Source organism: Acanthochromis polyacanthus, chromosome 7 (assembly GCF_021347895.1).
Source record: "Acanthochromis polyacanthus isolate Apoly-LR-REF ecotype Palm Island chromosome 7, KAUST_Apoly_ChrSc, whole genome shotgun sequence".
In the NCBI taxonomy this organism is placed as follows: Eukaryota; Metazoa; Chordata; class Actinopteri; family Pomacentridae; genus Acanthochromis; species Acanthochromis polyacanthus.
Window position 1 is genome coordinate 16,299,184 of NC_067119.1, and position 12,257 is coordinate 16,311,440.

At 39.5% G+C, this 12,257-nt stretch overlaps 1 protein-coding gene across 1 annotated transcript in view; it reads left to right on the plus strand.

Moving 5' to 3' along the window:
* Nucleotides 1-1,327: 1,327 nt before the first annotated feature.
* pde4d (phosphodiesterase 4D, cAMP-specific) overlaps nucleotides 1,328-12,257 on the plus strand; it is a 175,946-nt gene continuing 165,016 nt past the window's right edge. The window contains exon 1 of the mRNA XM_051950510.1: nucleotides 1,328-1,387. Coding sequence (XP_051806470.1) covers nucleotides 1,343-1,387 — 45 coding nt within the window. The 5' untranslated portion in view covers nucleotides 1,328-1,342. The remainder of the gene's footprint in view (nucleotides 1,388-12,257) is intronic.

Genomic DNA, 12,257 nt, shown 5'->3' on the forward strand with positions numbered 1-12,257 from the left:
CAAAGCCTGTGCACCGTTTTGCTGACCAATTCCTCTCCTCATAGCCCAGCTGATGAAGAATGTCCGTCCAAATCTGTCTATTTTTTGTGTCTGTGGTAATTAACTGGTCATCCCTGTCACTCTACATGCATTTAGTAGCGCTTGGGCTTTGAGATAAAGGACTGAAGTGGAGAATAATGTGTGCCCTGTTTGGCTGATCTCTCATTCAGAGTACATTCAGTGCTGCTGCTGAGCCCTGGTAGACGGGAATAGAGGGGGAGCTGGGCTCATGGACCAAGGCAATGAAGGATGATATAGTAAATGGCCAGTGACATGCAGGTGTGTGTGTTGTTTTACATGGAACAGACTGATAAACCTTCACTGGTCATGAATGTGGAACACAATACAGTAGTTGTGAAAGGAAAAATAGTATTCAGGAGCTGCACATATGCATCCACACTGAACCTGATGGATCTATAGACAGGAAAGCAAAGCTGTTCTGAAAAGCAAAGCAAAATGAGGATTCCTGAATTGTCTGCTGACTTTCATGATGCTTCTTGCAGGATGATAACAAGAGGTGACAGGAATACTAAAACACACATAGAGTGTGTATATACAGCAGGCAAACCAGGCCAGGATTTGGTTGTTTATTTCTCTCAAGTTTTACAGGATTTTCTGCATGTGTCACATCACTTTACACTCTGGGAATGTTTCTTAACATCGATTTCAGCACAATTGGTGTCTTGGGTAAAAGTGTGAGAGAGAAGAGGATAAGAAAAAAGGGAGAGAAGGAAGCAGGTGTAGGCTCTGGGTTATAGCCCAGGTAAATAGAATAGGGTTGTGTAACTCTGGCTGATAATTCACTGACCTTTACCTTTTACACACTAATGCATTCTAATAGGCCTTTGGATCCCAGCATGTCTCCTCTTCAACCAACACAAACATGCATTATGTTCAGGCATCACCACACACACGCACACACGAGTACCTGGTTTTCTAGGAGATCAAAGCTTTCATATTCTCAAACCACAAAGCCCCTGGGAGGTGGAAGAACTTCAGCCTGTCAAAAAAGAGCTATCATTCTTGAAAATAATAAACAACAATCCCTAAAAACGCCACACTGTGCATATGAATTCCTCAGTTATTTTTCCCTCCTGTTAAGTCAAAACATTGAAGAAGAAAGTTAAAGCTTTAAAAAATAGCTGAACTTTTTTTAATTTGTCACCTTTCCAGACTGAGAATTGAGTTTGGATGCATACAGATGTTGAATAAATGAGATTCATGGGAATACTTTTTCTTTTTGCTAGCCAACTCTCTGAATCAGAGTCTGTGGGACTGAGGCCTGCCAAAGGTGGCCCGCACCATGCAAAAGAATGACCGGTCCGGGGACGACAGCCAGCGGGACAGCGTGAGTGAAGACCACTTTTAATCTTTGTCTATGTTTTCCCTCTTCATACAGCAAAGTCATTATTATGTCGCTGGTCGTGCACAATTATACATATAATAGTATAAAAGTCTGGATTGATGTGTATTTACACAGTCTTATGGGTGTTCTGATCCTGATTGTGTCTCCATAAACCATCTACACCAGTTTTGCTTGTTAACACATACAGCAAATGTGATATGATTTAAATTCAAAAAAGGCTTGTGATTATACCTGAACTCACCCTTACCCCACACAATTTTTTTTCAATGACACACTGTTCATGCAGCACAAATTCCCTTGTGTGTAGAAGAAAAGATGTAGTATAAGCCAGAAATGCAAGCTTGTTGCCTCTGCAAAGAATCTTTCATGAAGCAAAGCTGAACTAGAAGTCAGCCACAGTTGGCTCTAAGTATTAGCTTTATAAACAGCGTTTTTAATGTTGTTTTTTTCATGTGTGATACGGCTAACACTAATGGTAAAATACATTTTTTTGTTTTGTTGTTAATTCTACAATGATAAAGTCTGTGATTTCTATCAAACATCACTTATACACCTTGTTCCTGTGTCCGTTCGGTGTTTTTATATGCTGGAAGACAAATCAAATGAAATAAGCAGTCAACACCACAGCTGAGCATAACTACCTTGAAGCTTCAGCCTACTGATGACTGTCTCAAACACACATAATCAGACAGACAGGGTTTCACACTTGACAAACCAAAAGAATTGTTGTTCTTCTTCAGAATCTTTTTCCAGTTTGAACATGTATGACTGAAGCACACCAATATAAACTTGGTGTTCTGTAGTACTGAGTAGATTTATAGTGTTTAAGCAGAGTCGTGGGTAAGCTGGTGTGCTTGAACTGCAGCGAGGGGCAGAAGGGAGGAGGGAGAAAGAGGTTGGGACTGCACATTCTAGAGTAATTATAGTTAAACCATTTCAATGCACAAGTGATTTCATGGATTTGTAATTGGTTACTTGCAGATGAGTTTTTAGGGGTTTAACTTTAATTTAGCGTACTTTCAGTCGAGACATTAAAAAGAACTTTTTTTGTTTAAGATTTTGGTGCCATGTTTTATTTATCTAAGTTGTGGACTCACACAAGGTCTTTATCGCATGAGAATCCAGTTTTCCAGGGTTTAATGCACTTGTTGGCACACTTACATGTGTGTTTCAGGTGTGACTACAACTGAAGTCAGTCTGTGACAGACAATGATAGATGGTTCATTCAATCACCTGCCAAGCATTTTAAAAATGGTTTTCCTTTTCTGAACGTTATTTTGGCATGTCAGATTATATATTTGTAGTGCCTGGGACCGGAGAAGTTCCTTACTTGAAATTTATTGTTAAATGTAAAAAGTTGTCTGAGAATTGTTTTCACTACTGCGATTATCCTGCTATCATGACTAATGATTATTCTCATTTTCAGTTAATGTGATCATTATGTTCTTCAGGAAGTAATTGTTTGCTCTATAAATGTCAAAGAATAGCAAAATCTTCAATTTCTCAAACTTTATTTTGTCCATTCCAAAGAAAAAACACATCTTGTTCGCTATCACATATGACGAAATAGAAAAACCTCACAACTGAGAAGATGAAACTAGAGAATACTTATGATTTTTGCATTTATTATTAGAATCAATTTAATTATTGCCAATTTTTTTTTCTCTTTTAGTTTAATTGGTTAAACTGTTTGTTGCATCAAAAACTAAGTAACAAAACACAAATAACAATCCCTCTCAAATCTATATGGTCATTGTGGCAAGATGCAATGAGATATGCAGACATACGCTTGACAAGCACACATGATAAACAGCAATTTGACTGATTTAATCTTTTTCTCTAGGTATCTTTCTTGTTGAGTCTTAAACACTCAACACTGATGAATTTATTGCACTTTGTTACACAAATGCTACGTAAGTTCAGAGTGGGTATTTCATAGCATTGCGTATTTTCTTCATCACCCATCCCCCACAACAGCTACACTACCGTCTAAACCAAGGCTATCTCTCCTCGTAGATGATGCTGTCAGAGTTTTGTGCAAGCTGTCCATCACCCACCACTATCCATCTGGATTTAATAGGCAGGTTCCTGGAAATCTGCACATGCAAGAGAGGTCAGAGATCCTGTGTTCAACTCGCAATGGAGCTTGGATAGAGCAGTGGCAGACACAGCCAGGCTTTTCCTCCCGTGCATGAATAAGATATTCAGTCATACTCTATGGCTGTTGACCTTGGGTTAGAATTCAAACGTAAGGTCTCCGTGCAAATGTGTCAGATTGGCTGACGATGGCGAAAAAAATACACTTAGTATGTAGATGGAGCATTTCTCTTAAAAAAAGGCTCTCAATTTGCCTCATGGTTCACATCTCTTGGTGAATTATAGTGAAAGATGAGACAGAAGTGTCAAAATGGTCTTTACAGTCATTCATATAGGATCTCACACATTTCCACGCTGTCTTAGTGTGCATAATGTAAAGAAATACTGTCTGTTCTGCAGTTCACATGCATGGATGTGTATTTCTGTAACAAATTTGTATTTTTGCATTGAACTCTGGACTGTAATCTTCACTTCACTCCAAGGTAAAATCTGATGCCAATGCTGATAAGCTCTCTTTATCTCCTATGGGGAAAAATTAAATCCAGAGGTCACCAGTACAATAACACACAAAGCCACAATTGCCTGCAAGGCAGGCTTCTCAAACTGATTCATAACATTAAAAGCATGTTGTCCCATTGGTATAATATAAAAAAAAAAAGGGGTGCATAAAAATAAAGGCTTATTGGAAAAAATAGGACAGCAACAGAAGAAAATGACCTTTGAAATGGAATTAAACCACTACTAATGGAACAAAATCTGACTGATGTTCACATTTTCTGTCTCTGAGGAGGCTGTAAAACTGTACATTACTAAAAAAAACATGGGAAAATGATTGAATTTTTAATTTCTTCCCTCCCTCTCCATGTTAGTAGTTGGAAAACACTGTGAAGTGAGTGCTGTGATTAAATTAAACATAACTGAGAGATATGTATGAAATTTATAAGTAGGTAGCAGCGAGGGATTTGGCAAGATGAGCAAATAGTATGTGTCAGATGTGGCCGTGATTAACGTCTTCATGAATTAAAGCCAGAGTAGAAGAGCAGCAGGTCAGCGGGTTGGAGAAGAGAAATGAGAAGTGTCGGGAGAGAAGTGGGTGGGACATCAAGAGCGAACAGGTAATTAGAGAGAAGAGAGCAGAGGTGGTGGTAGGGAGGGAGGCTGAGGTTAAGACAAGAAGCGAATGTGAAAAAAACAAACGGACGGCAGATGAGATGTTCGCTCATCATCCTGAGGGGCATGTTGAGGTAGAGCAGGGACACAGGCTCAGCACTGATGAATACGTTTTCACTAGGCTCTCGGGGACTGTCCAATCAGGCGGTGCCATTGATGAATAGTCATGAGTCACCTTATCAGCGTCACCATGGTTACGCAGATGTGACTGTGGCCCTGTGAATGTGATGAGGGAATAGAAATGGGCCAAACGCTGCTCCGTCTCCTTCCCGCGCACATCTTGATCACCAATTAGAGCCCAGCAGGGGAGCATCCAGGCCATGTGTTTGTTTCAAGGATAAAGTGAAGGCGGTTTTGAGTGATGTGAATGGACAAAAGGAGATAGTAAGGAGGGTGATTTGAGATTTAATGTGTATAAGGGGGAAAGAGGGACGCAGATCTTGATTCAGGTTGGATCTTTCGATGACTTAAAAACACACTGATCACCAGTGAAGCCCGCTGACACGTGCAGGTGAAGTCTGGAATCAGGAGGAGAGGGGAAGTGGATGACAAGATATTTAATGAAAAGAGCTGGGAAATTAGATTGAACAGGATCAGGGGAGGGGAGCATTATAAGAGAAGCGGAAAAGTGGCTGAAGGATGAGCAGGACAAGAGACAGCTGGAGGAGATGAAATGAAGAAAATGGACAACAATATAATGGAATAAAGGGCCAGGACGACATGTAATGACTTATATAATTCCTTATCCTCTTCTATGGACACCTCATGAAAAGCAGCAACCCCTCTCAATTGGAGCTTGATGAGTTGATCAATAGGTATAAGCTGGCAAAAAGTCACTGCTCCAGCTCTGAACACTTCTGGATTTTAGAGGCTCATTAAGGATAGGTACCACTTATCTGCAATATTTTTATTATCTCGGCTCAGGGAGGAAGGGCACTTTGTCTTTTTTCTTAATCCGTCTTCCACTAATTCTTCCTTTTAAAATGAGCATTTTACTGCACAACACACAGCAGATGTCACTGACACGGTAAACCTGGTAAAAGCAGCCTCCTTATCACCGATTTGTCTGGCCAAGTGCAAACAATGTTAATTGTTTTTGAGCCACTGCTTATCTACCTGCTTCTTTATATATGAGGAAGTAGAGCAATCTACTGCATATTTGAAATGTGTAATTAGATTAGCAGCTCCATGCAAAGGGATTAAAGCACTCAGTGAAAGTATAGCTTTTTTTCCCCTTTAAGCCTGCCAGAATTGGACTTGTGTAAATTTGTGTCAACTATCTAATTTCCACGTACTAGTCAGGGTCCAGCAGCCTCCTTTGTTGTCTATGTGGAGCCTACATTTAAATGTAGCATCATCATCTATGCACATTTGTAGAGAATTAGGCAGGATTGATATTTATTTAGTCTTCCACACCGTGTGTAAAGAAACATTACCGCCTTCTCACCGTTCTCATTTCACAGCCTGTTGACTGCGTTTGAAGTGTGATTAATCTTGCATAAGATGTTTGGCAGTGTGCTACTTCCGGATGTGGGGTTGATGCATGAAGAGAGGTGTGTAAACGCTGCCGGGGAGGGTAGACACAGAGGCTGCATGCGGTGATGAATCTGCCATGCTGTTAGTGTCAAAGTTTACCTCGATTCAATTCACGGATGACACATACACCGTGTTTTCCTCCCACAAAACAATCCAGACAGCAATGCTTTATCTTCAGAGGAGCTTTATTGTTTGTAGATACAACACACTACAATTGGATTCGGCTTCATCTGTTCATATTACAGCACAGAGACCCTGACCCTCTGCACAGACGAGGAAAATGCAGTAAATGTGTTATGAGCTTTAAGTAACTTCAGCCCATCAGCCACATATAGGTGTAATCCAGCTTTTCTGTCTGCATCTGCTGCACAAGTTTTGCCTTCCCTGTAGGTTTGAGGCATTTCCAAGGTATTTTATCTTATTTTGTTGTGCACAGACCACAGCATCACAGAGCCATACCTGAAGCCAGGGAAGACTAGGTCTTGTCCCTGCTGGCCATTTATTCTCCTGCCCTGGGCTACTAGATAGGGGCTCTTTGAAACAAATTGATTCATCTGCCTTACCTCCAATATGACACTGTTCACCGCTTACACCGCTTTTGCTTCTTTATCACCTGTCTTGCTAGTTTTCTCCGACTAATCTGTTCTTACATCTCATTTTTCTCACTTTTGCCATTGTGATAGATAGGGAACAAGAGAATGTATCGCTGTTGTGTCCTCTGTGAAACTGGAATTTTTGCAACCTTGTTAAAGGCACATATTGTCACATGCGTGCAGTATCACATCAGAGGGAAAATTTACATATTTATTCAAACTGTACAGTTCAATCAGTGATGCCAATATGAACAGCAATCTTCCTTGACAGAAAAAAGGGGGAAAAAAAACGTTGCATGGCTTCATGTACACCACAAATGTCTAAGAATAGCAAGACAATTTGCATACAGCACACAGTAGCAGCAAGATACCTAGTAGAGACAAGGAGTTCTTTGATATCAACCCCCAGCTGAAGTCAACTATGTACTACTGTGTAAAAGGACAAATGATTAAATGTAGCATTGGTGCCACATGTGGTGCAGCTGCATGAACAATCTGTATTTCACACAATAAATGGGATGAAAATAATGTTTTGAATGATGGATAATCCAGATGTTTATTGAATCCCAGAAGATTGAAATAATTTACAGCCACTTTTAATAAAAACATCTCTGTTGGGTAAAGTGTGTAGTTTAATAGTCTTTCTTTCTGTAATATTACAAATCTACAACACATGCCACAGGAAAAAAAAAAAACTGACTGAAAATCACTAATGGTAAATGGTTGTATTTATATAGCGCTTTTATCCAAAGCGCTTCACATGATATGTCACATTCACCCATTCACACACTGATGGTGGAAGCTGCCGTGCAAGGCACTAACCACGACCCACCAGGAGCAATTAGGGGTTAGGTGTCTTGCTCAGGGACACCTCGACATGAGCTCGATGGGCCGAGGATCGAACCGGCAACTTTCCAATTACAATACAGCCACTCTACCCACTGAGCCACGCTGCCCCAAGTCTGGTAGGAGTTGATGTGTTTTATTTATTGCTTTTACTTTTGCATCTCCTTGTAACATTGTTGCAAGCCATTGCATATAAATAATAAATATCATTATTATTATTCTTCTACATTGTACTGGCAGTCAAGTCAAAGTAATGCATAGTGTATATAAGGTTTACTGAAACCCAGAATGAAAATCAAATCAAATTCAACATAGCATAACCTGGTAGTTTATATAATAAATAAATAATGCTCTTCTTGGGCTGGATTATATGCCTGATTGCAGAAATGGGTTTCAGCAAGGATTTAAAAGCACCCAGTGTTGGCACAGATCTCAGTCAAAGTGGTAAACAGTTCAAAAGCAAATAAAAAATGTGCAAGATTTTAGAACCAGTGGGACCATTTGATTAGAATCAGAATCAGCTTTAATGGCCAAGTACGCACACAGTATACAGGGAATTTGGTTTCGGCTGTTGGTGTCACCCTAGGAATAAAGAAAGAGAATAATAAAATAGATATTGAAAAAAAATAAATAAATAAAAAAGTAGATATATGAAAATAATATATAAACACAGTAGTGCAAAAATTATAATTGCTACAGTGACAGTACAGTGCAAAAAGCAGAGAATACGGTTTGTAGTGCAAAAATAAAAAAATGGTGTATTGCACAGGTGTGGAGGAATGGCTAAGTTGCTCCCATGCATGGACACCATGGACCACAATATCAAGCTATATCTGGTGTTTCACTCTGTCAGTAACACAGACAAAAGCCTGCAGTGAAGCTGTGAGCACTGTGTACTGTAGAAGATGAACCGAGTTAATTTTTATTACCCCACAGGATACAGTGTTTTACAGCTGTGTGATGAAGCGGTATAAAACGCGCACCCTGGTCGTAAATACCAGAAACTCTCACCATGGAGCCAAAGATAAACCTGCGTTGTTGTAAGTTAGTACGCACAAGCAAACATGTGAACAATGGATGCCACATTCACCCAAATTTATCAGGCTGTGCAGTCACTTTAGAGTCAGTGCTGTACACAGGAGGGCAAGCAGACAGAAAAGGAGGGTTATCGATAGAATCTCTACTGTCCTGCAGTTTTGGCTTCTTTAAAACTGAGAGATGCTTATATACTGTAAGAAACGTGAAGACCAAATAGTTTTTCTAAACAGCTGATTTATTGCCTCTCTTTCAATCTCAATCTGTTTTCCCATCATCTCTGTCTTTTCCTCCCTTTGTGTTAACTTCTCTCCACTTCTGTCACTCCTCTCATCGCCCCTGGGCTTTACCCAGAACCCATTTAAGATTCATTCTGTGATAAAATCAATTGCTAAATTCAGAGTGCAGAGATGAATGATGGTACTGACGGTAAAGAATTGCACATACTCAGTATAGTGCAGGCTGCCCCTGTGGCTTGAAATTCTAATGGTGCATTCCTGTATTCTAATCCAGCCCTAGAAGCAGTTCATGATCACAGTCATTTTGTTAAGTAGCTTATAACAAAACCACTCTGCTGAGATTATGAAGTGTTACGGGCTGCGTGACCCCATTCAGGATCAAATACCTGTTTTTTTTTTAGGGAGGGGAGGAGATTTTGAATCCGTCTTATCTCTGAATGTTTAATGAGTTATCATATTTTATTATAACGCCATCACAAACTGACACGGTGATGACATTTTTTCTAATCGAGGTAGAGAGGGAATGCCCCTCAGCTCGCCTCAGGTAATGCTCAGACTTTCTCAGCAGATGGTGTTGGTCGGATAAACTGCAAACGGGTAAAGAAAGCTGCATCGGGGAAGAGAGTTCCTCCAGACTGTGTGTGGTGCATACTGATGATTTAACAGCATTATTTTTCTATGATTTTTTCCTCGTATGAGCATAATTGTCATAAAGAGGAAAAAAGGTGTAAGAGCTGATGTCCAGATGCTGTTTCCACTGTACACAAATTGTAAAGCCAAGCAACACCAGTCTGATTTTTGTTGCCATTTTCATCTCTCCAAAAAGGTCAACAGAAAAAAAAAAAGTGCTAATGAAAAATTCAGTTTATGAAAAAGTGATGGCTTCCTGTTTGTTGTGGCCTAATTGACGTGAATTGACTCATAAATCATGCACGCGAGCGGGAGCAACTTTAAAATGATCCCCATGTGATGCAGTTTGATCCCAACTGATGTAGATTGGAAATGGAAGTGAGCGATAAACAGAAATGCCTAATGTTTGATGCACGGCAGGGCCATTAAAATAGACCAGTCAGGAAGAGTCCATATCATCTGGCTTGATCACAACATCAGAGGACACGACTTAATTAGCATGAATGCAATGTAATAAAATGAAGGAAAGCATGGCCTCCCCTCAGTCTTTATATGAATAAATGAGAGCTGTCTAAAACCTTAAAGGAGCCAATATTGAACCACCTGCATATTTAAGAAGCCTCACATCAAAGGCTACAACCCCCGGCAGAAAAGGTGGTAAATAGTTTTTTTTTCTTGTCAAATAATTTCTGATTCACATACATTTTTAACCATTTCTATAATAAAAGCATAAATCAAAGCAGGTAGTGAGCTGCAATTGTCAATTTGTACTACATGCTGATGTGATCAAAGTTTCCTCAGGCTGATTTAACAAACTTTTCCACTACCAGGTTTCTACCTGTCTGTTCTCGGCGTAACTCTCTTCTGTCAGATTTTCCTGCAAGGCCGCACAAACACATGTAAGCCGAGGTCCGAGTCAGAACATGACCCATTTTGCATTGATTTTTCTACTCCCTCTGCCACCAAAACCAAATTAAGTGAATTAAGTACTTTTTCACCATGACAAAAGGAGGGTATCACTCTGCCGCAAAGCTGAGTTATTGACCTGAACTCCTACTTCATCTATGACATTAAACATTGTAAGTCTCTGAAGAAATATCGATTTGCTGTGGGATTTTTTTCTTTCTTTTTTTTTTTTTTTTTTTCTGAAAAAAGCAAATTCCCCATCAATGCACAACTACCTGAACTTTCAAAATCAAGTATTTGAACTCTCACTAATTGTATTACTACTGTTTAGCTATGGTTGGGTAGCTACTTTGCTATGCCAAACTGACTGCTTGCAAATATTAGTGTGATATGCTCACTTGCTTCATACCAAGAAAATTAACCAAGCGTTATTTCTACAGTGAGGTGCTCAAATCGGCCAGTGGAAACTATCATTTATGCCAGAAAAATCAAGTCCCCTCGAGCCATAAATGAAAAGCTGCTTTTGTCCGTCTGTTGTTGCCTATTGTCCCAAAATTGCTATGATTTGTGTGCAGCAGCACTGTTATCATAGCAAACTGAACACGTGTCATGAACTGCGTGACAGGTGTATTAACAGGAGCTTAGGGGGCAAAATGTGACAAATATCTGTTTGAATTTGAGTTGATAATATACTAACAAAAGTTTTCTTTACGTAATTGCCTTGAGATTTTCCCACATATCATATCTGTATATAAAGTCATCATGCCCTGTATATTGTCTTTATTATATCTTCATTTTCAGCCTTATTGTACTTTTGTAATTCTTTTCCTGCTTCTTTCATGCCTCATCTGGCTCTACTTGAAGTGCCATGTAAATTTCCCTGGTGAGGGATCAATAAAGTATAACTCTTATTAGGATATTAAGGTCAGTGTAAAAACATAAAAAAAAATCTGAGTCACAACACAGAAAACTAAATTAGTCAGCACCCAAATAATTTTGAGTGATTAAAAAATCACTAAGTTTTTACAATTAGGTTTCATGTGAAATTAGGCCTAGCATGAAAAATAAGCAGTAATCGGTTCTCTGAAATGCTGAAGGCAGCTTTCATATTGGCACAAATGAACGGCATTAACCATACAAAAGGGCCTGAGTTTGTTTGAACAAATCTGAACAGGTTAGATGTAAATTCACAAACCTGCACTGTTGATACAAAGTATTTTTGTGACTTTGTGGCTGTGGACAAAGTTGCCTACTGTAACAAACTAAGCACACAAAGCAGATATGCTTAATGGTGAGAATCTGCAGCTGGTGATGGCTCCAGTTTTTAGTAGGGCCTGAGGACCGAGGCAAAGGAAGGGAGATTTTTTTTTTTGATTTGGTGCCATTTGCCAGTAGTGGATTATCTGTATAGTTGTCTGAAATGAAAGTTTAATAATTCACATAATTCCCGGTCTTTTCAAGTTTTAAGGAATTATTTTCCGACATGTGCAATGACTTCAGAAGTAAATCTCTTTACATGGGATTTTAAAATTGTCTTTCTGCTGATTTCATAAAATCTGACCAGTCATGCTCCAACAGTTCAACTTGACCACCAACGGATTGGCATATGAAGAGCAGTGAGAGCTCAGGAGAGTAACAGCAGACCAATTAACCTTTCACTGATCCCACTTATCATAAAGAGCCACTTCAGGCCTTAGGAGAGACAGCACAAGTGAGTGGAAATGAAGGGCTGTGTGAATAATCACGATACAGTAACACACACATATACACACACACACACACACAATCACACACGCCTGT